At 45.6% G+C, this 27,290-nt stretch overlaps 1 protein-coding gene across 2 annotated transcripts in view; it reads left to right on the top strand.

Annotated features, from left to right (window-relative positions):
* Nucleotides 1-27,290, top strand: part of ABCA3 (ATP binding cassette subfamily A member 3) — a 642,985-nt gene that overhangs the window by 408,045 nt on the left and 207,650 nt on the right. For both annotated transcript variants that reach the window (XM_086941282.1, XM_086941283.1), the window contains exons 11-12: nt 2,322-2,468; nt 12,439-12,568. In XM_086941282.1, coding sequence (XP_086797408.1) covers nt 2,322-2,468; nt 12,439-12,568 — 277 coding nt within the window. The remainder of the gene's footprint in view (nt 1-2,321; nt 2,469-12,438; nt 12,569-27,290) is intronic.

The raw sequence follows: 27,290 nt of genomic DNA, 5'->3' as shown, positions 1-27,290 counted from the left end.
TGAATAGTGGTCTTCCTTTTACTCCATTGCCAGCTACATCCATGTCACTTCCAATGGCTCCCTGATGGACTGCGTAGAATACTACTGTGAATTCTGACGCATAGTCTTATAAGACGCATAGTCTTATGTGCCAAATTCACAACAATGAGTCTGTGATATCAGGCAGGGGGGGTGGAGGAGGCTCCAGATATAGACCCCTATAGTCGGCCCACCTCTTCCAGATCTTATGTTTCAGAGGGCACCCCCTTGTTTCAAAGACCGGTATTTCCAGGCCCATACAGAAGTCGAGGCCTTTTTCCATATCCCAATCAAATGCGGGGATTCCTCCTTCCAGGCTCGGGCGATGTCCCTCTGTACCAATGTCAAGCTAAGAATAAAAGGTGGCACTTTTACCATTTGCCACCCAGATCCTCAGTAATATGTAGCATTGCCAACCTCGGGGAGAAGGGCACATCCCATCCCAGTACTTCAGACAGACATGTAAACATTCACCTCTAGAACCACGACAGGGTCGGGCAGGACCACACAGTATGCAGGAATGTACCCTCCATTGACTCACAGTGCAGACAATGCTGAGAAGTAATTAACCCAGTGCGCCACAATCTGTGCCTAGTGTAGTAAGCTCTATGGAGATATTTAAACTGGATAAGGCACAGGTGGGCCACGATTACTGCACTGCGCGGGGACTACCGGACCTCCACCCAGCCATCTTCCTCTAAGGGACCCAAATCTTGCTGTCATGCCTCTCTAGTTTTATGTATCGTGGTAGGTGTGTTATTGATGATTGTGCAGTATATTTTGGTTATCTTTTGGTCTCCCAACTCCTCCATAAAGACTTTAGCCTCAACGTGGTTGAACTTGAGGCGGGATATATAGGAGCTAAAAGCATGCCTGAATTGTTGGTAGCGCTAAGATTGCGTGCGGTGCATATCGCATTCTGTTTGTATGTCAAGAAAGGACTTGAGGGTACAGGCACGCACAACCGCCTCCACTGTGTCTATTCCAATGGCTCCCCAGTCCCAAAAGCCAGGTAGTCGTGCCAGCACTGGCAATTGCCCATTCTGGGACACTATTTTTAAATCCTGATACACAACCTGAATAGTGTCCATTAATCATAGATGCCTCAGGCAAAGGTTTGACTCCTTCTAAAAAAGAAACAGCATCTTTTGGAGAAGCTTTTTATTGACTTGCCTCAGGTGCAAACATTCCAGTTTAAAAAAACAGAAGGGCAAGAATTAAGGTAACTCAACTCATGAAAGTCCTGTTGCCTCTGTTGCAGTGTTGTAGGCACAGTAGTGCAAAGTTTAACATAGTCTCCATTACATCATCCAAAGCCTCCATTCTGCGGTTTTGAGTGCATACTATGGAAATGTAGATTATTTTGAACAAGTTAAAAGTATATACTTCTACACCAGCCATGTTATGTGCCTTATGTCAAAAATTATCAAATTCTTTCCAACCTGGAGATTTTCTCCGAGATGTGAGCAGCACCACATGGACATTTCAAAATAACCAGTGGATATTAGATTCAGTAGATGGGATTTTGTTTTTTGGTAAATTTTTTTTATTTTTTACATTTTATCTGCTACTAGCTTCTGGGTCCTGCAAAGTGTTCATTTAAGATGAGTGTCTCACTTTGAAAAACATTGTTGTTACGTACAGCAGACGTATTGAATGACGTGTGAGTTGTGTGCGTTAATAAAATCTACATTGTGCTCTCGCTTGTCTGGACACGTCTTTTATGTAAGCCCTGTCCCCCATTGCTGCTGCTGAGCCTTCAATCTTTTGATCCTTAATTGCACTCTGCCTGCCCACATCCAATCCTCATGTGAATGAGTTCTGGGATGCTTTGCACTAATTCTGTCACATTTAATTTCTAGATCTACTTTATTATTTTTGCTTCAAATCTTACATTTCAACTTCTCACACCTATTACCTCTTATTCTTTGAGTTTTCAAATCTGGGGTTTGCCATATAGTCATCTCTTCCCTTTAGACTATGTCTCTCCCTTTTTTATTAGTTTTGATTCTTCCTTGGGTTTGTTTCCATTGCTTCTTCTTTTTCTGCTTTTTTTCCTTGAACCCTATTTACTCATTTCTGTCTGACGCTATCTTCCTTTTTTTTCCTTCTTCTAATGCATGTTCTCATTCCTCCTCACATCTGAGTAATCTTGATCAGCACCTTATTCCCAGGTTGCCAGCCCAAATCTACTTTCTTACAGACTTCTTCTCTCTTCTCCACCTCAAGAATGAATGAACTCTCAGATTGTCAATCTTCAAGAACCTCCACATACCTTACTGATTGTCTAATTCTCTTTCCAGCCCTCGTACTGGTGTGGGACTCCCAGCACAATCATTGTGAAAGAAAAGGAGGACGAGGAGGATCCAGAGAAGGCACTGAAGAGCCAGTTCATCGAGGAGGAGCCTTCAGATCTGGTTTCTGGGATTAAGATTAAACACTTGTGCAAGGTATGCAAGATCAGACTGGGTGCTGTCGTCAGGGTTGGTACAGAAGTGCTTCTCGGTTGATGTTTAAAAACTCACTTTTTATATATACTTTTCATATATCATAAACTTCAAAACCACAATGGCAGACTAAGTACTGTGCCTCACTTCTTGTTTCGACAAATCAAGGTTCCGTGCACTGCAGTTTCTGTACCCACCGTTGTTTGGTACTATTGTGCAGCAGAAGAAGAAGAATATTCAAAATGGAAAGGTGCACTGAGAAAAGTGTTCTCTTCCAAATAATTTTCAAGACCTTATTTATAAATATCCCTTAATTATTTTCTTCCTTTTTGGGGCTCGGCTAGAAGCGTGCGAAGCGCGTTCTCGCCAGAGAACTATAGTCGGCGGCTCAGCCGACAAGACCCGACAAGGAGTGGAGACAAGAGCTGGCCACGCGTGCAGCATTGTCTATGGCAGAGGCGGATTCCGACGCGCGCCTTGGGATTGGGTCGCGCTCGTGAGCTTGTAACGTAGTTAGCTCACGCGCGCGACCCAATCCCAAGGCGCGCGTCGGAATCTTCCGACGCCATGCTTCTAAATGCTGCGCAGCTTTGTGGAGAAAATAAAGGATGTTTGTGCTGAAAATATATACACTACCCATGTGTTGCAACTGTAGTGCAGGAATGTCTGACTCAGCAGTGACAAGGCCCGCAGTGTTTTTTTGTTCAAGTATTTCATCCGCACCCGCTAAAATAGATTCAGCTGCTATCGAGCTTTCTATTTTCCCCCGAGCGGCCGAGTCCATGTCCCGGAGGGGGGAGCGTGTGCTGTAAAATACGTACCCAGCCTTTGCGTGCCAGCGTGTGTATGAATTGTTGCAACACCTACGACTTTTTAGGGGATTCTGTTAATGTAATTTGTTGGAATTCTTTGATGGTGCTCTGGTAGTCCCTGCGAATGTCAAAAGGAAATCCTCGTTCTCCTCCGTTTACATTTGGACTTTCTCCGTGTCCACGCACACTACGTACTTACTATGTTAGAGTGAGTTCAGTTTTAAACATGCAGGCAGTCTGTTTTTGTTAGTCAGTGCCTCCCATGCTTACTTGTTGACTCTGACTATAAAGCTAAAGGCACCGTCTGACGCAGTTATTATTCGCATAGCTCTGATGATGCACCTCAGGCACGGACTGACACAGTTATTATTCACACAGCTCTGATGATGCACCTCAGGCACGGGGCTGACACAGTTATTATTCACACAGCTCTGATGATGCACCTGAGGCACGGGGCTGACGCAGTTATTATTCACACAACTCTGATGATGCACCTCAGGCAGGGGCTCACAGCTGTTATTATTCACACAGCTCTGATGATGCACCTCAGGCACGGGCCTGACACAGTTATTATTCACACAGCTCTGATGATGCACCTCAGGCAGGGGCTCACAGCTGTTATTATTCACACAGCTCTGATGATGCACCTCAGGCATGGGGCTGACGCAGTTATTATTCAAAATTGTTGATGAGTGGCGTGGCGCACAGCTTATTGTTTGTATTGAGTGACTCAGTGATTTTTAGAGAAATTGGTTTTGTTCAAGTTTTGGGTGCTCCAACAAGTGACGTGGCCGTCCATGCATGTCGCAATTGGTTACTCGTTGAGTGCGTTACAAGGGAAGTAAACGCATCCTTGAGATTGGGCACACGCTTTAGGTTCTTCGTATAAAACAGACTCCATTGAAGTTATGACAATCAATTTATTGTTCAAAGATTTATCATATTCATTAGCTTCAGGAAGTTTCTAGATTCATGTATTTCAAAGTTTATAGTTCGATCACAAGAAAATCATTTTTGAAAATTTCAAACCAATGCTCGGATGCATTTCGGGCAGGAGATGCCCTTTGTCCAGGAGCTCTGTAAACATAATGAAACGCTTTTACCATCCAGAACAGAACATAAATGAAATAACATAAACATTGATTACATTTGCTAAGGTGAAAAAAACATGCATGACGTAAAGGTTGTATACCTTATAGACCATTGCAAGTGCATGGATTGTAAAGGGGGGGGGAAGGGGACCAACCACCTCCCCCCCCCCCTTACAATCCATGCACTTGCAATGGTCTATAAGGTATACAGCAGTTATTATTCACACAGCTCAAATGATGCACCTCAGGCACGGGCTGACGCAGTTCTTATTCACACAGCTCTGATGATGCACCTCAGGCAGGGACTCACAGCTGTTATTATTCACACAGCTCTGATGATGCACTTGAGGCACGGGGCTGACGCAGTTATTATTCACAAAGCTCTGATGATGCACCTCCGGCACGGGCTCACCACTGTTATTATTCACACAGCTCTGATGATGCACCTCAGGCACGGGCTCACAGCTGTTATTATTCACACAGCTCTGATGCGCTCTCTAATACTCTTACTAATAACTCTCTCCTACTCACTATCAACTTCTCACTCTACTACCTACTCTGTGTGTGGGTGCTAATGCAATAGGTCTCGCATATGCAAGTGATGAAGCTATTGGCAATGTAAATGGCAATGCCATTTATTTATAATTTTAAAAAAAATCATGAGCAATGCCAATAGCTCTACCTGTAATGCTGCCGAGACCATTGCATTGTAAATGCTTGTTTATATATACTTCTTCCCCAGAAATCCATGAGTGTACATAAATCATTCAGCCAACGCATTTCGTTCAAAATCTCAGGTTTGAACTTCATCAGGGCTCGTATATATATCGTATTTGTAGAATATTTGTAGAAAAACAAATATTCTATAAATCTATATATATAAAAACGAAAGTATGTCTGTTTGTCCTTTATGCATTACTACACCATTCACCCGATCGCCATGAAACTTTGGGAAGTTGTTGAGTACACCCCGCGAAGGTTTCTGGCAACAAAAAAAAATGTAAACATTTTTTAAAAAACAAATTGTTAAAAGTTGTTGAGTACACTCCTGCGAAGGTTTCTGGCAACAAAGAAAAAGAAAAAGAAACATTTGTTAAATATCGGCCCCCCGGACCCTCAGGGCCCTCATAATCTTTCCAATACTGAACGTTTACAGTTTACGGTGCGACTCCCTTTTGCAATGACCATCAACAAAGCACAAGGACAATTGCTGCAAGTGTGTGGACAACTGTATATGGCCAGCTCACGTGTCGGAAAACCTGATTTATTTGTGTATGCACCGGACGGAAAAACAAAAAATACCGGGTATCCACAAGCACTTAAATAAATAAACAGAATTAAAACAACACTTTAAATGTTTTCCATATTAAAATGAATACGTTTCAATAAAAACGACAGAATGTAAATTGAATGTTATCATAACAAATTTCCTTAAATTTCCTTTCTTCTGAGATCGCAGCAACGCGCGACGGGTAAGCTAGTACGATATATACGAGCCCTGATGAAGACTTCATCAGGGTTCAGATGTGCTAGCATCAAGCCACAAGTCAAAACGTCAGTTCTCAGCATGCTCTTCGACAAAGAACATTAGACCGCCTTAGATAAAATGAAAGACACAGGCACTGCTAAAGCAACGGCGGCCTAACAAAATACTGCACCTAGAGGTGCCTTTCGTCACTCCAGCTAAGAGGGTGGATATAAATCCGCCACTACAGATGCCTCCACTTCTGAGCAAAAGCTGGACAGATCCACCAATAATAAAAGCTATTTCAGGGGCTCCTTCAGAGATGGTAACAATAAAGGGAGGGAGGTACCTCCGCACATGAAGCAACATTCAATGCCCAATCCTTCCCCAGTATGTCCCCAACCACTCCACACCTTGCGGGGTCAGACCACAGTATTTTCACCCACTCTGGGAGCCTATTGCGACAGACTATTGTTTAACATATGTTAATGTCTGGTAGGAATGACCATGTGCTAATTAGCCTATACTATGTTCCCTTTGGTAAATACGTTTTCCATAGCTGAGGTGTCTTGATTTGCCCCTTGTACTAAGCCTTGATGAGCCCAGTGGAATAACTGGATCCATCTGTGCAAATCCTATGTGCATACCTGAAACTCAGCAGTATATTTTTCCTTAGTTATTAAAACCATTGTGTAGGTGGTTGGCCTCCGGCCCAACTTAAATATCCACTATATCAGACACACCAAGTGTGAAATTCTTGGTTATTCAGTGTTGGTGTTGGAGGAGATAGGTAGCTAGTAAGTTGGCTGGTTCTCACTGCCTTGCACCAATGTGGTAAAGTAACTTTGGTGGACAATAGGAGGCCTTCTTGATATTCGTGAGTATTGGGGGACTGCCAAAAGAGGTCACTTGGGTGCTTTTCTCATTTTCAGCTCTAAACTCTGCTATAGTCAGATGGTCAAATCAGACAATTCCCGTATCAGAGCTAACGATAGTTGAGTCACTAGGATAAATCTGTTAACGTCTGGAACCCCATTCCCGCCTTGTGGGAAAATGTAAACACTGGCACCGGTGGAGTCATATTATTGCAGAAAAACGTATTACATTTTCTTCGGATGGTCATTAATACCTTGTTCAGGAATACAACAGGTTACACATAAAGATGTCCAGCATAAAGTTCATTTTGTACAATTAACCCTTCCAATCCAGAAGGTCTCTAATTTCCCTCTCCCATAAAGGTCTTTAACAGAGTGCCCATTAAGGGTGGAATATTGCTTTTGAATGTCTTTGGTGGGAAAATCACACCCAAGTAGTCTATTCCTGATTGACCCCAGTTGAACCCATTTTCTTACAGAACCTCCTGGTAGTTGTCTTGACTAGTGGCTGCACCCATTCCACTGGCCTTCTGATTATTGACTTTGAAGACACCACCTGAAATTCTTTGAGTTCTGCAGTGGGACTTATACGCTCATCTTTGGCTCAGGCAGAATGCATAGAATGTCATCTGTGAAGGGGTAATTTCTATGTAGTCAGATTCTGTGTTCGGACCTTAAGCATTGTGATTACAGCCCTCCTTTAGTATAAGGGATGCCATATGAAGTCCAAAGATTAGTGGGGTTAAGTAGAAGCCCTTTCTTGTTCTCCTAGACTAGAAAACAATAGGTTCCAACATTTGTAACCTGGCCTTTACCTTGGTAGAGAGCTGTTTCAAGATGGCCTTTATGAATGAGATCCTTCATGGTGCCAAGCCGACTTCTTCAAAGCCTTTAAAATGAATTCATGGTTTACTCTATTCAGATGGCTACTCCGCTTTAAATGAGAGAAGGAGCATTAGAGTGTGATCTCAGGTGTCCTTGCCTGTGATATTGTTATTTTGGTTTGCCTATTTTGTGATAAATACCACTTGAATGATCAACACTATAATTTGTAATATGCCTCTAAGCCTTTCTTAATGATTTTAGTGATGACCTTCACATCAAAGTTAAATTTGGCTATCATCTGGTAAGGTACACATAATTGTGCATCTATTTATTGCTTCAGAATCAGAGTCCGTATAGAATCCGTCTTACTGGCCGTTTTTTATTCCTGTGCTGAAAAAGGAGTTAACAGATTGGATCCAGAACATTGCCTAATAGTTTGTAAAAGAAAGGTGGGAACCCATCTAGTACCAGAACTTTATTGTTTGGATGGCAATTAATAGCATTTCAAATGTCAACTTCACAGATGAGGTCATCCAGCCCCTTCCAACAGATTCAGTAGGATATCTGGGAAACCCACGAGGGATGTCTCTTGAAGAACCAGATCATAGGGTTTAATGCCATAAAGATGAGTTAATAATGGACAGAGGCATCCAGTACTTTCTAGTCTGAAATGTGAATTGTCCCATCACCTCTGTTAATGCTCATACATAGTTGCAGGTTCTGGCAACCTTAATTTTGATAAGATAATGATCTTTTCACCTCATCCCCTTTTTTTGTAACATTTCTGTTTGAGGTCTAGTGATTGTTGAGCAGCTTCTTTAGTATGAAAGGCCTAAAATTTACTACTTGCCTGATGTGCTTTCTGTAAATGTATCTGGAGCAGGTGTTTTTTCTACTCTAATTCTGACCTGGCGATTTTTACCTCTAGAACAGTTTTTCTGTTTCTTCGAACTTACAAAAGGGGCTTTGTAAGGTACAAGTGCCGCTCTCAAGACTATTTGGCTGCATCCCAGAATATAGCCCTCTGCATTCCTTCTGGTATATTCTCAGTCAAGACATTTTCAAGGGCTTCACATATGTTGCTCTTAAGTAGAGGTGGCGGACAACTATTTAATTATTATTCATGAATTATGAGATAGAGTTACTTGCCTAGTCAGCAATAATTGCAGCACGACTGGGCAATAGTCTCAGAGGATTTAGGTGTCTATTTGCCGCTCTGGTTAAGTCTTCTGGGGATAACAAGATCAAGAAATAGTTGATGTGAAAATATCTGTGGACATTGTAAACAAAAAAGTATAGTCTTGTTCTTCAGAATCCTACTACTGGTGTCTATGTCTGTGACTGAGATCATCAACAGAAGTATGTAGTGACTGTGGGGGTTCTACCTGCTTCCATATAAGTGAATACCTATCTAGCACCAGATCCAAGGTCACATTTTCTATTGCATACCCTGCTGCTTAGGAAAAAAGTTTGCATAGAAATCATCCGTATTATTATTGGGGCAGTAAATCGAAAAGATCATAAATGACCTGTCTTGGAGAGGCCTTGCAACTGCTGCAATCCTCCCCTCTCTGTTTTGGCTCCTGATGTAAAATGCATCCTAGCCCTAAACAAGGTGGCCATCCCTTTTTTGTTAGAGTGCCGTGGAAAGGAATTGCATGGGGTAGAGTTTTGATCTCAGTCTAGGTATATCAGAACCTGTAGATTTGTTTCTGGAAAGAGCACTACTTCGCATCCTTTGTATACACTCACCTAAATAGTTTATTGTAGGAGTTTAGACCTTGAATGTTTAATGTCAGGAAAGATGTCACAATGACACTATTCATATTATTCAGTTAAAAGTGCTTCCATGGTCTCAGTCCCATATGACTGTCATCCACAGTCTCAGGGTTACCATGCCCCCCATTAAGTGTATAATCCCACTTCCCACCGTCTGATCCCTCGCTCATTAGTCCTGCTCCACGTTTTTTGACCCATATAAGATAGCTAATATCACCATGGCCAATGTGTATATGGTAGGGGTTTAAAAATAGCGTAACAAAACGTAGAACAGAAGTACGAACTAGAAACAGGAATAGGTCTAGTTGACTTTTCCATGTCTAAGCCAAGGTGGCATTACAAGAAAGAGAGAGCTGATGATGCACATTATGCTCATAATGTTTTGGTAAGCTCCATGAGAGATCTGGAATTTTACACCACTATCCCCCCCCCGCTTAAAATCCTACAAGACAATCATCCTAAACAAAAAGCAGTCTTCTAATCAATATGGAAACAGAGCATCACTAAGGAAACTAATTGGGGGAGAATGGACCTCATTAGCAACAGTGACAAACATTGACCAGGCAGGAAAAGGCCTCTCTCATACCTCTCTAGGAATAGCATTATGACATTGGGTGTCACTTTCAGGTCAATAGTTCTTCTCCAATAGTGATTGGCGACCAGTCACTTGTGCCTTGGTTGATTGTCTCGTTGACAACCAAAAGGAGTTAATATGTAAGGAGGAAACCTGTCACATGGCTAACATTAATGGACCTCTGATTCATGTTCAGTTTTATAAGACCCTCATCCAAGCAGCACTTGTTACGAGTTCTTTTCACTGTACATGAGCAATGAGGTTGCCTCACTAGTCTCATGTCTTCAGAGGGACCATTACGACGTTTGTGGTTTAACAGTCTGATCACTTATCTCCAGATGAGACTCATTCTGTTGAAACCGTAATCAAAAGGGGACCCCCACGTATGCGGGATCTGATTAGACTTGATTTAGTTGATGATTGTCCGGGGGGTGATTTCTATTTTACAAGTGTTATATCCTAGACATCCTGGAACAATAATATGGGGTCCTCCTTGTACATGACGGTCACAGCTTTGAGCTCAATATCTCCCTGATATTGAAAAAAAATAACTGTTGACCACTTCTGAGATTAAATTGTTCTTCATTTGAAATACCACATATTTGTGATCAGTTCATGGTTTCTTGCAGTGACTCCATCATTTGGAAGACACCCTGGATGTAGCCTTCTTTGACGTTTGGTTTGACTCTGGAATTAGCATGTTCTTCCACCTGGACCTCTTTTCGCTGTCATGTTAATCTAGGACAGAAGTCTTTAAACTATGGGGCACAGCTGTATTACCAGGGAGAGACAAATGCCTCTAGATTTACTTGTAAATGAAGATTGCTTGAAAGAGGAACTAGGGAGTTTCCAGGCTGACAACATTTACATGCAGCAGCAAAAAAGTGTTCGGACTGTAATACCTAGTACCATGAGGGTGGGGTCAGTAAATGTGGAGATGGTGTCAAAAAAGGGGTCAAAAAAGAACAAAATTGTCTGCATTGTATTGTTGTTTTCACCTTCATTTAACTACATATGAAATAACAGGCACACACCTTGAATGTAAATGAAATTCTGATTCAACTAATAGATGGAAAATGTACTCCTTTAAGTTATGAAAGGTCATTTTGTTAATGCGATCACTACAGATATCTTTGTGTGTGTACCGAGAGAGTTACATAATCAAATCCTGATTGCTGCACTGAGTGATAGTGACTTGTTTATTTATAGTGCTATGAGATGCAAGCCTGTGACAAAAAGTACTGTTAATGTCATTTTAAAATTGTCTTTAACAATATAAAATTGTCTGCTGCAAAATGTGGTGTTAAAGATTAAATAAAAGTGCTTTCAAAATATATACTTTTGTAATAAGTATTCAGACTTTACCTTGTGCGATAAAAATGTAAGCGTCCATTAAAATGACATGCTACAAAACACTGCTGATACCACGTTTATATTTCCTATCAAAAAGAATCATTATTTTCCCCATAAATGTTCAAGTGACTCCATCAGTTAAAGTCTATCCTGCCTCTTAAGCATCCATTATATTTGGTGATTAACCTGTTTAAGCACATTTACATTTCTTTCCGGTCGCAGGCATTTTTCTTCTATAGCTCTTTATCCCTCTCACTGCCTCCAATTACAGAAGCCCCTCCACCCTGTCCCCTCTACCCTGTCCTACTATGAAAAGAGGCATGGGGTATATTTTCCTCGTTCGCATTATGGCCTAAGTCACCCATGCTTCGCATGAAACGAGGCTGAAGCAACTGGAGGGCGGGAGGGCTAGATGTGTGGGGGTTTTTTTGTTTTCTTTTTTAATGCAAAGTGTCAGCAAAAAGCCTGGTTTTAGGAGTGGTGGCATTAGGCAATGGCCAGAGTAGACAGCTGTTTCACAGAGCTGTAGTTATCATTTGTTCTGCAGCGGCATTGTTGCAGCTGTTTTATTGTCCTTCCTTTCTTGCATTAGGGGGACAAGTGCATACTTGCTGTGCCAATGCTGCTTTGGGCCTTGGAGCAATTGCCTAACGGAGGGGAAAATTAAAGCAGAGGAGACACCTTGATTTGAGCATCTGAGGGAAGAGAGCAAGGGGAAGGAAGAGACAGCCTGCTTCACAAGACAGTATTAAAAATAACAGGGCGTCCAGGCCGATGGTACTGGCCTTTGGCATCATTTACTTGGGCAGTGGGAGGCGCTAGCTGCAGTGGCCTCCTAAGTGATACCTTGAGCCATGGCATATCTATTTTTACAAGATGACTACTTGCCTAATGTTACTGACTTTCATTTATTTCGAAGTCTAAGCAATACATTTGACCTGGACAACCTGTTTGGTGTAGTAGACCTCTCCACTCAGTCGTGGCCGTACTGATATCATGCCTAGGTCCTGGTGAATTGTGAATTGTTTTTTTCCATGGTGCTTTACTATTGGAACCGGCCTTCAAGGATTGTTGTAATGTGAATTATTGTAAAACCACAATAAAATGTTTAAAGATTACATTTGACTTAATGTGTTCCTTTGGAGGCTGAACCTTGGCAGGTGATATTGGAACTCTGACATCTTTTGCTTCTTCTATAGGAGTTCAAGATGGGTAACAAGATCAAGGAAGCTGTTGGGGATCTAACCCTGAACATGTATGAGGGGCAGATTACAGTGCTACTGGGGCACAATGGAGCTGGCAAGACCACCACCCTCTCCATGTTGACAGGTACTGCGAATGAAGGCAATCTCTTTAGGGTATGGGCAGGTTCAACTTCCTTTTCAAGCTTGCATAGAGTTTAATTAACAGAGCAAGAGTAAAAAATAGTGGGTGCATTCTGTCGTGAGCCTGTAACCTTTTATTAGCTTAATGCAGCATTGTAATGCAGTGTTTATGCTGCGAGATATTCTGTCATTCCTGACCTTGGAATCTCCTTTTCATATTGGATATTTAGCAGTAACATAGTACATTACAAGCCAAGTGTGTTTGGGTTGGGAGTTTATGAGTAAACAAATTAGAAATTCAGGTTGTAGGAAGTATCTTCTCCGTTGGAGGCTGAACAATGTACATTTACCCAACAAAACAATTTCAAACTATTCAATTTGAGAACAATGAGGAACAATTAACAAAGGCCCATCTACAGAGAATGCGCTTTTCAATGTAAGGTTTCATACTTCTTTTTTTCTCTCAAAATTGTGGTAGTGAAGATGATAGTCTAAACACGTACCAAAAGAGAGTCCCAAATCGTAGGACTAGCATAAGTGAAGCCTGGTGCTGAGAAGAATATCATATGCCTGGCTTTTGGAAGTTGAACGTCTGCCCTTGCACTTTCCTGACCAGAATTATTTTTTTTTTATTTGTTTTACGACCAGTGAATTAGACAGTCAAGCAACGTTACTCAGCTATCTGATTTAACTAACTTGAGACATCGGGTGTTCTTTTAGATGTAGAAGGTACACTCCTTTTTAGATCGTTGTCTACCAGACAGCACTGCTGTCTGGGTGCAACAACATATTAGGGACTTGCTAATGTTTACAGAAAAGAGGCTAAAATAATAAGGAGGTTGTGTTGCCTAGGATTCGATTTTATTCCAATTCAATAATCAAGTTACTTCAATTGCACACTTGACTCCCTAAAGTTAGCGATAACCAGCAGAGAAGGCTTGCCCCAGGGTGCGGTAGTTGGATAGCTTGTAAAATACTGCATAACCGAGTATTGTCAAATCTGTGTCTCTTCTAGATACTAGGGGCATAATTTAGAGGGCAGTATGGCATGATACCCTCAAAATATCTCCACCACTCAGTCCATACCATGAATATGCTTTAGTTCCACCTGTTTCCACCTTACATCCACCTCTGCCCTGACCTCCACCCTACTGGGATCAATCAGTGCAACTATTGGCTACACCACAGACCATACTTTTTGTCCCTTAGGAAAATGTTTGTGAGTGCCCATGGTATAGACCATAATTTAAAAGCTATTGTCAAAGCCAGTCATTTACAAAAGCTAGAGTTCTTAGCATTGCCAAGCATTTTAGATTTTCTACTGTCCATTGTACCAAGGCAGTGGATAGTCATTGTAGCCATTCAACCATTGCTCATGGCCCCAAGCCATTGACTAGTTTGAAGGCCAATGTTTGTACAACCAGTATCTATAATGAGCTGCTTTTTGGCTACCTGCGTATAGGCTGCCTCAATCAAAAGGAGCTACCTAATAAATCGGAAACACTCAGCATTACTTGATGTACTTGGCCTTGGTGTAAAACTAAGGCCCACCCACAAAGCAGGCCCCTACACATGGCACAATTCCTTTCTGGACCATCCTCTACCTTAAGGCAGACCTGCCAACTCGCATACAGTGCCACTGTGTCACTTGATTTCAACTACTTTCAGATGGTAGCAGTGAAGACGAGCTAGTACCCACTGAACAAAGTTACTTTTCTGCTAGTTTTTGGAGGTTGTTAGCAGCTGTAATGTGTGTAAAATTCCCCAGCACATCAGCAATAGCTCCAGCCCCCCCCCCTTTTTTTCTTTGGTGGTGGGAGTTTTGGTGGGTGGCTGGTGCAGGGCCATACCCCATCAAGTCCTCATCCACTCTTCACATTCTGAAATATATTTGTAAGTTGTCTGGTCTGTTAGGAGCCCATATTAGGATGTGAACATGTTGATTTGAAGACTATGGAAAGGCCCCCCTCCTAGAAGTGAATCTGTTCTGTCTCAATTAGGCGGCTCTCGAAAAAGGTTGAGACCACTGTAATGTGTGTTATTTTATAGAAATGCTAATATGTAAGATAGCATGCCGGGTTACTACACATATTAGAAAGATAGAGCTTTTCAGTCCAGTAACTTTTTAGTGACATACTCACCTTTGCAAGGTAAATGAAATATGCGCCTCACAGTTAAGAAAAGTAATGTTTATAGCGCAACTAAATGAAAAAATAAGCAATTTTTAGTAAGCACTGTGTACAACATTACTGTGCTGTTATTTGCCTCTTAGCTGACTAAGTATACCCCCATTTCAGCAATGCCAGAATACAATGACACTTTTCGCTTCTCTCCATATTCAAATTTTGTAGAGTTCCCACCAGCCAGGACTTACAGCAGCAGGTAATAAATAACCAGTGATTGAAAAGAAAGACAGGCTTGATCCTCCTCTGCAATCACAGGCCGAATTACAACCTCTTATCTCCCAATGTTGGTTTAATTTTTTTATTACTCAGTGTTCTGGCTTGGCCTGTGAGAATTTAGAGGGACTGCATAACACACTCTTCCATAAACATACACTCTGTCAAGTTTGCTAATAGGGTTGGAGATATGAAAACTGATGCATAAAAAGGCGAGCCCGACAGTGGAACCTTCTAACTACCAGCACCTAACCTGCTATCCCTCCACCAGTCTTATCCCCTCTATACTCACTGGGGTCTGTGTGCACACTGAATCGCACCCACTGTCACAATGCTAGTTCCCTTCGGAACCTAACAGTTCAAGACACAAGCACAGGTGCACCACACCTCAAGATTTAAACAGAAAGAACAATTATAAAGTCCACATCCAATAGAAACGTTCTTCAATTTCTTTCTTTTTATTCCATTTTCAGTGGATTAAAAAAACTGAGTCAAATTTTTATGACTCTACGCACAGTACAGCCGACATGTTTCGTCCTAGTGCAGGACTTCTTCAGGGCTGTTAAATTCAAACAAATAAATATGTATATCAAAAAACAAAACTTATAGCAAATACAAAACATACTTTACAAAGATAAAAATGGGCTAGTATAACCCATATCCACATCAAAACTACATTTCCGATTAGACGTGTGGGGAGCCGAACATGGCGGACGCGTCTCTATAGAGCTCCGCTGAACGCTCCGCCAATAATCCTTGTCCCAACAGGTTAAATTTGTGGGGCACTTTGGTGGTGGACGCACCAGGAACCTGACGGTGTGTCCCGGAGGTCTGGGGTGGCCCGCTCCGGCTGCGGCACTTGCTTCTCGCTGGCTGGCGGTTCCCGCGGCTCCCCTGTGGACGGAGGCCGCTGGGTTGCTGAGGCCGAGTGCCCTGAGTGTGGAGGTTGGAGCGGCCACTTGTCTGCTGGGGGTTCCCGCTTGCTGCGGGCGGGTGCCTGATCCCGAGGTTGGGGGCTGCAGCATGGACGCCGCAGCGCCCATTCCCCTTCTCTGCTCTTGCGGCTGTGGCCTGCTGGGGCGGCCTGGGCCCAGAGGGAGCTGTCCTGGTGCTTCGGCCCTGGGGGAGTGTGTAATCGGGGCAAACCCGGTGCGGGTGAAGAATGTGCTGCGGCGGTGGATCCCCCACCCCCCTGCTTTTCCTGAGCTCCAGCAAGTGGAGAGGTGTTCGGCTGGAGGCGGGCTGAGGCCGAGGCTCGCACATTGACAGACCCCCCTGTGTGCGTCTGGCCTGCCGTTGTTCCAGATAAGAGGTGGGTCCCGCATTGCTACTGCGGCCCCCCTTGGCCGGTGGAGTCAGCTGCTGGTGCCTGCTGGGATATCCTGGGACCGTACGGGGCCTCTCTGGGCTCAGGGAGCCATCCGTGGATCCTGCAGGAGTGGGGCTAGGCTCCGGGGGACAGTGAAGACTGTGCTGGCGCCTGGTGTGGGCCTCTGGTGGCGCCTGCGGCCTGCTTCAGGTTGGCGAGAGGGCCAGGACTTACGGGGCCTACCAGTGTTTGGAGCGTGCCGGGCGGGATCCGGGCCGGCCCCTGAAGTAAGTGGTGATGGCGCCACCACCTTAGTGTTGTTCCTCCCTGCTGTGGCTGTGTGAGCTCTTTCGGGGGAGGATTGCTGCTGGGCCTGAGTCCTGCTGCTGGGACCTGCGGGCCATGCTGGGACTGTGCCATTCATAATCCTGATCTGCTGAGGCCGGGGCGCCGGGGAGCGGTGCCTGCTCGGCGGTGCAGTTGGGGGTGCTTTGCTTTGCCGCGCAGTGGGTGCTGAGTCCTGATCTCCGCCCCCTGCTCTTGGCTCCGTGGTCTACTCTACCTCGGACTCTCTGGAAGCTGTCCCGCACACCAACTATGGGTAAAAACAGCGGCAGCGCCTAAGCAACCCATTATGGACCAGTACACCACGGCCGCCCCGGCCGGGAAGGAGGCCGTTGGGGGCGTCTCCTCAGACAAGGTGATGCTTCTGGAGGCCATCACGCAATCTCGTACAGCTCTTTAGGCCCATATTGGTGCGGTGGGGTCCGAGGTGGCGTTTCTTCGTCAAAATCTCCGAAGGCGGTGGACCGAATCACGGAAGCCGAGACGCGGGTCTCCACTGTTGAGGATACTGTGACCGCCCCCCAGAAGAAGGTCAACAAGCTGGCCATGGTCTCCAGGGAGCTGGTGGCTAGGGTCGAGGACGCGGAAGGGAGGGCCCGCCGCAACATCTGCCTGGTGGGCTTTCCGGAGGGATGCGAGGGGTCCTCGATGGGAAGTTTTCTTTCAAACTGGCTCAAGGCGCTGCTACCCGCCTAGGACATCTCATCTTGCTTCATGGTCGAGAGAGCACATCGTGCCCTGTCTAAGAAGCCACCGCCAGGTGAGCGCCCACGTCCGGTCATTGCTTGTATCCTTAATTACGCAGACCGGGATGCCATACTCCGCTTTGCCCGAACACATAAAGAGAAAATGGTTTTTGAGTCCCATCCCATCATGGCTTTCCTGGACTACAAACGTATTGTCCAGCAGCAACGTCAGTCCTTTGTAGTTGCGAAGCGGCGGCTGCGAGACCTGAATCTCTCCTACGCGCTTATGTTTCCAGCCCGCTTTAAAGTAATCTATCCGTCCAAATCCTACTTCTTTGACACCCTTGAGGAGGTCTCTGCATGGACTGACGAGCGCCAGCATGTTAAACCACACATTCTGCCGCCTCTCGACTCAGACTCCTCTCAGAGTTCGCAGCGGAGTGGCCGCCAAGGTGGAGACGCCTCTCATCAGTGACACCGCTCTCGCTCCAACTGGCATTCCCAGAATAAGAAAGACGCTGCAGAGTGAGATACACTGGGGCTGTGCTATCATTGGTTGCTTTATTTTCTTCTCGTGCCGGCTGCAGTGACACACCTAGACTCTGAACATTATGTCTAAGGGACCTTTCACTCTATATCTGACAGGGATGGACCTAACGCACCTTCTTGTTATAAGTTAAGGGGTGGGGTTGGAAGGGGGGATCCATTGGAGGGTCCGCCGTGGTCTTCCCGTTGGAGGGACGGGACGGGATTCTCCTGTGACAGGTACTCAGAGTTTTAGGAAGTATTGGGGGATGGGGGTTGGGTGGGGTGGTGGGGTGTTGGGCAGTTTGTTTCACACTTATGTTGTATGTTATTTGCACCGCACCGCCTCGCATATTTATATGGTCATCCGCGCTTTGCTCCTTTTAGGGCTCATGAAACTCACAGCTAGGGACACTCCCCTGGGGGACCTCAATATTGTGACCTGGAATGTGCGGGCCTGCTAAATAAGGTCAAGCGAGGGGCTGTACTAACCCAAGCCAAGCGGCTCTCTGCTGATGTTCTGCTCCTACAAGAGACTCACCTACTGGGCAACAAGGCTCCGTTCCTTTCCAGATTTGGCTACCCCTTGGTGTACCATTCGGGTTTCTCCAGGGTAGCGCGCAGAACGGCCATACTTGTTCATCGGAGGGTCCGATTCCAGGTTACTCGACTGTGGTTAGACCCCGGCGGCCGCTTCATGGTAGTTTCTGTTACTTTGGCAGGTGAGCAGATAACGATGGGAAGCATATATACGCCCCCCCCCCCCCCCTCTTAGTCAGACATTTGTGGACAGACTAACGCAGCTCTGGGAAGAACTTCCTGACAGATTGATAATACTCGGGAGGGGGGGACTGGAACGACATTATAGCCCCTCTAGACAGGTGGCGGGCGCAGCGCCCGACGGTCCCCCCCCCAGATCTAAACTCAACATCCTGGCACATGGTTTAGGCTGGACAGACACATGGCAGGCCCTCCATCACTTCGAGGCAGGATACACGTATGTTTCTTCGGTGCAGCCCACGCTATCCAGCTTGGACTACATGTTTATTCCACATAGCTACACACATAGGGTTATGTGCGCCTCCATCCTCCCACGAGGCTTGTCGGACCACTCGCCTACCCAGCTCAAACTCCGTCTGCAGACCAGTCATCCCTCCTATCGGTGGCTTCGTGATCCAGAGTATCAGGAGGAGCTTCAACGTGCTCCGGTGGATTATTTTGCCTCGAACTTCTGGTCAGTATCATCCCAGATATCACTTTGGGAAGCCTTTAAACCCACGAAAAGTGGGGTAAATATTACCTACCGCACGGGAGAAAAGAGACGCCGCTTGGCGCAGATTGAAGAAATAGAGGAGTGACAACGTGACCTCCAGGACGTGGTGGTTAGGGGTTTGGACGGGGGTGGTCGCCGCAATCTGCTCCAGGTTCAACAGCAGTTGCACCAGCTACTTACAAACAATGCCAAGGAAGCCTGGCTGTCAACTCAATACCGGATATATCAGTGGGGAGATAAATCCAGTCAGATGTTCCACACACTTTGCCAAGCGAGATCCTCCCCACGCAGGTCCCGGTACTGAGATCCTCTACGGGCGCTTTGTGCTCCTCTCCGGAGACAGTGGTACATGTTTTCGCTTACTTCTACGCCACTCTGTACAGCGCCTGTGAGGACCTCGCCGATTCGCTCATAGATGCTTTTCTGGTAGATATCCCTCCAAAGCGCTTATCGGATGAGCAGCGAGACGCCCTTGACAAGCCCATCTCTCTGGACGAATAGCAGGCCGTTCTCACCAATATCCTCCCAGGCCGCGCACCGGGCCCCAACGGGTTCCCCGGCGACTTTTTAGCGCCCATATGGGGACCGCTGGCCCCCATCTTCTTGGTGCATTGCATGAGGCGCTCGAGCAGGGGATCTTGCCCCCGGATTGGCAGCATACCGAAATCGCTGTTTTCCTCAAACCAGGTCGCCCGCCAGAAGACCCGGGCTCGTATCGCCCCATATCTTAGTTAAACTTTGAGACGAGGCTGCTGGGGAACGTGCTGGCTGATCGCCTCCGTACCTGTATCCTTGAACTCATCCACCCGGACCAGTCAGGATTTATGCCACAACGTTCCACCATGTATAAAATACTACGTGCGCATAACGCTGTTGCCAAAGCCCAACGACTGGGACCCCCGCTGCGGTCCTACTGGCAGATATCGATAAGGCACTTGATTCCCTGGACTGGACGTACATTTTTAAATTATTGAAAGCTGTTAATTTGGGGCCCCGCTTTCGTGCATATGTTAAACTACTGTACACAGACCTAACGGCCTCTGTCCGGGTGGCAGGGTATCACTCGGACCCCTTTCATATCTGGAGGGGAACGAGGCAGGGCTGCCCTCTTTTCCTGCTTATCTTCGCCTTGGCGATTGAGCTGTTGGAAGTGTGGGTGCGCCTCGACACGGTCTACAGGGGCCTGGTTTGTCCCCTGAATACTTTAATAAAATCGCACTATATGCAGATGACGCTCTATTCTTTTTCTCGGACCCTTGGGTCACCGGACCGAGGGTGTTGCAAAATTTTCTGGAGTTTGGGGAAACAACAGGACTTCTCGCCAACCCGTCCAAGTCAACGCTTTTTTCTATTTGCAGGGATCAGGTGTGTCAAGACTGGGCCTCACAGCTAGTCATTGCAAATGAAGGATTTAAATACCTAGGTGTTTATATCACCAGAGACCCCACCTTGGCGTGGTCGCTTAATATCACCCCCCTGCTTCCAGTGGTCCGGGAAGAGGCAATATGGTCCCATTTTACCCTGTCATTATATGGCAGGTCTGCGATTTTCAAAATGGTGTCCTTGCCACCCATATCCTATCCCACCGTCCTGGGTTCGTCAAGTGAATACTCTACTGAACAGTTTCCTGTGGGGTGGTGGGGCAGTTCGAGTGGCTCTGGCGACCTGTGTCCAATCTACTTACTGTGGGGGCATTGCGGCGGCGGGCGTGCGGTCGTACTACTGGGCGTCCCAACTGCTGGTCATCAATGATTGGTGGTATAACCCGCAGGGTGATCCGGCTTACGCGGTGGAGCAACTCTTCCTGGAGGTGTATCCACTGCTTGATTTCCTGTATAGTAACTTTACCCTGGAAGCCTTCACCCCCAAGCCTGTCGCATGGTGATCCAGATATGGAGATGCGTCTCTAGGTCTATGGGTTGGTCAGGTATGCTAACATGCGAGACACCCCTCTGGTTGGACACTTTCCTCTGACCGGTCTCGTCTTTGCCCGGATTCCGTTGTTGGGACACTATAGGGATCTCGACGCTGGGTGATTTGATGCGCGGACCCACACTTAAATCCTTCCAAAGGCTGCAGGGGGAGTTTGACCTACACAAGTCCCAATTCCATAAACACCTCCAGCTTCGCCACGCTCTGTCTCCCCTGATTAAAAACCTTACGACGCTACCTGAATTTCCTCCACTGGAGGGTCGACTGTTGATGGGCGATCTTGGAGGACATAAAATCTTCCAACTCTATCCGACACTGATCACACATACCAAGACAAAACTGCACCGGACGAGGGCAGCGTGGGAGGCAGATATACCGACCCTTTCAGATGACGACTGGACTGAGGCCCTTGCCAGCCCCAGGGGCTCAGCGGTGTTGTCTAGATATCGACAGATCCAGTTTAAATATCTTCATCGTGTATACTACACCCGCCTCCATCTCTGGAAGATGGGGGCTGTCCCATCCCCCACCTGCCTCAGATGCCAGTCGAAAGACGGGTCCTTTTTGCATGCGGTATGGGGCTGTACGGCGCTACAACCTTTTTGGTCAGGAGTACTGTCCTACCTGGGGCGAGTGCTGGGTTGGGACCTCCCAGCAGATCCTTGACTAACTCGTCTCCACAGTGCAGAAGATATTGGGGGAACATATACAGAAGACACCTACTTTTTTTAGGACTCACATTGGCCAAGCGCAACATAGCCCTACAGTGAAAGTCCTCTTCTTCCGCGTGGTTGGCAGCCTGGAAATCCGCATTAGATAAATGTATGTCTGCTGAGGTTCCGGTGTTTCAGGCTCAGGGTTGCCCGCAGAAGCACGGTAAGATATGGACTGCATGGGCCAACTACTATTGACCTTTCTATCTTTCCCACATCAACGAATCAAGACCTTATAAACACTCACCATTTCATGACTTTCCCATCTAATGAGTTGATTGCCCGGAGCGGAGTTATGCCTGTATATTTATATGCCTGTGTAATGCTGTGCGGTGCAAGGGAGGGGGGTGGGGGTTGTTGGTTTGACCGTTTTATGGATCCTCAAATGATACCCTCATCAGCGTCTTGTGTACCTACGATCCGTGCCTTATATGATCATTGCTTGTGGGGGGTACGCACTGATGGATGTAAAATTTAAATAAAATCTATTGTAAATAAAAAACCAACATTTCCAACAGTACACATGATAGAACACAAGCAATAAGACAGACCTACATTATTTTGACAAGTATGAATAGCTATATTCCAAATCAGTGAATAATACATGAATAATCATAACTATATCTAGCGGTGCGAGGGCCAAAGATCCCAAATCGGACAGAACTTTTCCAAAAGTAGCCTGATTTTCACTTATCTCGGTTTACTTCAAATTTTTGACTCTTGTCTAACTTGTACAAAAAGACTATAAGAAATGCATATTGGTAGCAAAACATCAAGAAGATATTTGCATATAAGGGATGGAGGGCAGAAAAGAAACACTAGCAAAAATTAGAAAAACAAAATTATAGAAAAACAATACCAATAGAATACACCCAAAATGTGCGAGTAGGAATAGGAAATAAGTGGAAAGAATATGATGGGTGAAATGTGCCCAAGGTGAGAGACTATAGTGTCGTAGTATTACCAACGAGTTTGCTAAGTCACCAATATTCCATCAGTGAAAGATAAAAAATCAACACGAATGGATACCCACCACTAAATAATACCAGCATTCTCCTCCGTAGGCATGCATGGCTTAGGATTTCTGGTTTTAAACCAGCGGTTTAGCAGTTAATTTTAAATGTTCCTTTTGATAAGGAACACCTTTTTGGTCCTCAAGTAGATGTGTTACTTGAGAAAATGAAAAAAGACACAGAAGTAGCAAAATCTATGGGAGCTGTGCAGTCACCATCCAGCAGAGGTTCCCATTTTATAGGAGATGATCCAAAAGTAATACCTCGGATCCCAATAATTCCTCCTATAAAACAAACATGCGACCCACTTCACCCAGGGGTTTCTATAGGGGAAGCTACAGAGGGAACAACTTCAAAGGCAGAGGAAGAGGTACACTAACAAGTATCCCTCCATCTCCCAATAAGCAGTGACTTGCCTACCATTCCCCCGATCATCTTACACCTGTCATGGGAAGACTACAGTACTTTCTTCCCATTTGGCAAGCAATAACCATTGACAACTGGATATTCGAAATGATCAAACATGGTTATTGTCTGGAACTCACCAGCAATCCTCCCAATATTTCACCTTGCAATCATCAGCTGTCATTACAACATTTACAGCTACTCAAACAGGAGGTACACGCTCTAACAGCAAAAGTAGCAATAGAATTTGTTCCAATACAATATCAGGGTTTAGGAGTATATTCACTTGATTTCCTAATTCCCCAAAAAGATGGATCTTTACGACCAATATTAGATCTAAGGTCCCTAAATCTGTGCATACTATCAGAGCTTTTTCACATGGTCACCCTTCAACAAGTGCTTTTACTGTTACAAGGCGACGTTATGTCTACACTAGACCTAAAGGATGCATACTTTCATATTCCCTTCCCTCGCATTGCAAATACCTCTGATTTGTGATAGCAGGAAAGTACTACCAATTCAAGTTACTTTCATTTGGAGTCACTACTGCACCCAGAGAATTTGCAAAATGTCTGGCAGTAGTAGCAGCTCATCTGTGAAGACCGCAAATCCATTCCTTCCCATACCTAGACAATTGGCTCATCAAAGCCAAAACACAGGAAAGGTGTTTACAATACACTCAATCTACAATAAACCTTCATCAATTAGGATTTACAGTAAATGGGCAAAAATCCCATCTTCAACCCTCACAACTGCAAACATATTTGGGAGCAAAGCTCAACACCCATACACCATGTAATCATATTTCTTCAGGTCCTTGTTGAGACATGCTGTGGTGTGTTGGATGCCCCTGAGGTTGCCAATATGGAGTCAGGGAGAACATATAGAAGTGCATTGCCAACATCCAGATGTGAGAGTACAGATGCTGGGTCAGCAGTTCTGAAGTAGCTTTCTTGAAGAAACGGTTTGACTTTCTTGAAAAGAGAGAGCTGGAATCAGGAAGTCTTTGTGATATTTGGTAATGTGTAAGGGAGAGGTTGGTGTCCAGGGTTCATCTAAAAGATTTAACATTCGGTGACAGTTGGGGTTCAAAACGTCAAGATTCATGTCATTGAGCCAGGTTTGTACTGTATATTGTTTGTTCATCACGAGTGATAGTAATTCTGTTTTGTTTGGGTTGAACTTCAGGTAGGTGCTGAACCAGGTCTGGATGATGTGCAAGCAGTGTTTGATGCATTGGATGTTCGAAGCAGCGGAGACTTTTATGTAGGGTTGTGTATCACAGGCATATTGGTGAATTGTGGTGCGTTTATCTGTGAGTAGAGCACCAAGCGGCTTCAAATAAAGGTTGAAGAACATACTAGTGTTGGTTGGAAAGGTAGTAGGAGAACCAGTGAAGGACATTGCTGTTGAATCTCATTTGCCAGTTGAAGGTATGTATGAGGGTGGGATGGTCAACTGTGTTGAAGGCAGCTAAGGTCCAGAAATATCAGGAGGCAGAGTTCATATTCTTCTCTAGTCAAAAGGGCATTATTTATGACCTACAAGGTGGCAATCTCCATGCTTCAGCGTGATCTTAAGTGAGATTGGTAGTCGTGTAGGAGATGATTAGCATTCATGTGATCTTGTAGTTGAACGTAGATGGCTATTTTAATGATCTTGCAGCTGAATGGTAGGTGTAACGGGGTCTCTAGTAGGTGGCGTCATGAGGGTCTAGTGTAGGTTTCTTTAGGAGTAGTATCTTGGACTAGCATATAGACAGAGAAAGCAGTACCCTAGTCCTTTCAAAGTTGTGGGTCTGTCAGGCAGGGTGCATCCCCTCAGGGGCATCTGATCTCCAATTACTATGTCCTTGTTACAACTGCCACTAAACCAGTTTAGTTTGCCTTTAGTGGCACATGCCGAGCCGGTGTGGGGGCAGTTTTGCACATTTCCACCCAGGTTAGTCAACCATCTTGTCAGATAGATGAGTCATACAGATCATCAAAATGAGTATTCTCTGTCTTTTCTTTCTGCGTCGCCCACTATTCTTCCCACTCCGAAGTATATTTCCGATAAGCACCTGTCTGTTCTGCTACAGGAGATAAGGCTGTTGCTCGTCAAAGGTTTCATTGAGCAGGGATGAGGAGGGTGTTAATACTCTTGTTGTTTCCTCAATCTGAAGAAAGATAGAGGCCGTAGGTCTTTTCTGGACCTCCCGCCTGTGAACACCTTACTGAGGAAGGACAAATTAAAAATGCTCACATTGGCCCAAATCCTACCTGCTATGGACCCGGGCAACGAGATGATGTCTTTGGACCTGCAGTATGCATATTTTCATCTACCTTTACTGCAGGCCCACTGACATTTTCTGTGTTCAGAGTTGTCTAGGAGCACATCGAATTGGCTGTTTTCCTATTCTGCCTCACTGATGTGGTTGCACAGAAGGGACCAAGGAAGAGCGTTAGATTTTGTAGCAAGGTGTTTATTCATTAGTTAATTTGCCCTTTTTTTTCAGATTAACACACACAATGTTGTAAAACAGAACAGATATGCATTTTTGCAAGGCACTGTTTACACCGAGTGGTCCATGGTCCCCCTTGCTCTCCGCTTCAGGCTCTAGGGTCTTGGGGCTCCAGGTGTTTCCGATGACTCCCACGGTCCGTATGTCAGGAGAAGGGAACAACAACAAAAATGACCAGTGTTACTATTATGTTCTCCCTATTTTATCTAAACGTGCTACCATCACCAGACGCCGTCCAGGTAGTGAGGGGGAAGGGGAGCGTGAGGGAAAAAACCTGGTGGCGTGCTCAAAAAGAAAAAAAAAAACAAACACACGTGTCTTAGTTCCCAGTGCCTCACCACCTCCCCCATCAAAACGACCCCACGCAAAGGAACTTGCCTTGAGCCACAACCCGTGTTCAGGGCTGTAGCGAAGGGACCCAGGGCGTCCTCCTTCCCTTGCGGGCCATCGGGCTTGATGGCGCTGTACAACGCTATACCTCCGGTCTCTTCCTCCTTGTCGTCTTCTCTCTGCTCCTCACCTTTCCTACTTGCCGTCTCTCCGCTCCTCGCCTCTCCGCTCCCTGTCTCTCCGCTCCTCGCCTCTTCGCTCTCCGTCTCTCTCCACGCGTTCTCCTCTCCCGGTGTCATCACACACAGCTCCGTCCTTCCGCCCCTTTTCACCTCCTACTCCGATGACGTCAGGTGTTCCTTTCTGCTGCTCCCGGCTGCAGCTAGACCTCTAACCTCTACAAATCAAAAGACACCAGCGCACATCTCATTCAGTCTCTGTACTCCTTGCGCATTAAGCACCAATATTATCAATCCAAACCTCTTCTGGTTCGATGCTGTCTGCTGGGTGTTTCCGATCCGTTCCCCCTCCGTCCTTTTTACACTCACCTACACCACCCGTCAGGTGTTCATAAAAGTGATGGCAGTGGTTCCAGACCATCTTCTGAGGTCATGGATAACTGTATTAATGTACTGTTATGACTGGCTGTTGAAGGCAAGCTCTCGTCCGAGTCAGTCGTGGACCACCTCTGGACGACGACGAACCTCCTAACATCATTTGGGTTCACTGTCAACAAGCTGAAGTTTCACCCGACTTCTTCACAGAAGCTTTCATCCATTGGAGAAATCCTGGACACAATGGAGTTCAGGACTTTACTTCAGCTGCAAAGAACCTAGGATATTTGGGCTATGATCACTGTAGTTCAAGCACCATCCTGGATATCAGTGAGAGCAGCTCTGACTCTTTTTGGCATCTTACCCTCCTGTATTCCTTTCATCTCTATGCCAGGTGGCCCATGCTTCATATGCAATGGAATGGAATTTGATGTCATCCAGGCCTCGGAGGAGACAGCTTGAGACTTACAGTGGTGGCTGTTTGAACTCAGTTGGCCCAGCAGCAGACCCCCACTCTTTTCCTCCACCCTGAACTGATGGTGGTGCGTCTTTGCTGGGACTGGGAGGTCATCTGGGGAGATTGAGACGAGGGGAACTGGTCACCAGCGAAGGTCCTGCTCCACGTCAATCTGCTGGAGTTGAGGGCCATCCATCTGGCTATGATCGCCTTTCTTGCGTTATTCAGGAGGAGGTTAGAGCAGGTTCTTATGGACCACACCACAGCCGTATGGTACTGGAA

The sequence above is a fragment of the Lissotriton vulgaris genome, chromosome 10 (genome assembly GCF_964263255.1).
Source record: "Lissotriton vulgaris chromosome 10, aLisVul1.2, whole genome shotgun sequence".
In the NCBI taxonomy this organism is placed as follows: domain Eukaryota; kingdom Metazoa; phylum Chordata; class Amphibia; order Caudata; family Salamandridae; genus Lissotriton; species Lissotriton vulgaris.
Note: the sequence above shows the minus strand (reverse complement) of the source record. Positions and strands in the feature narration are given on the sequence as shown.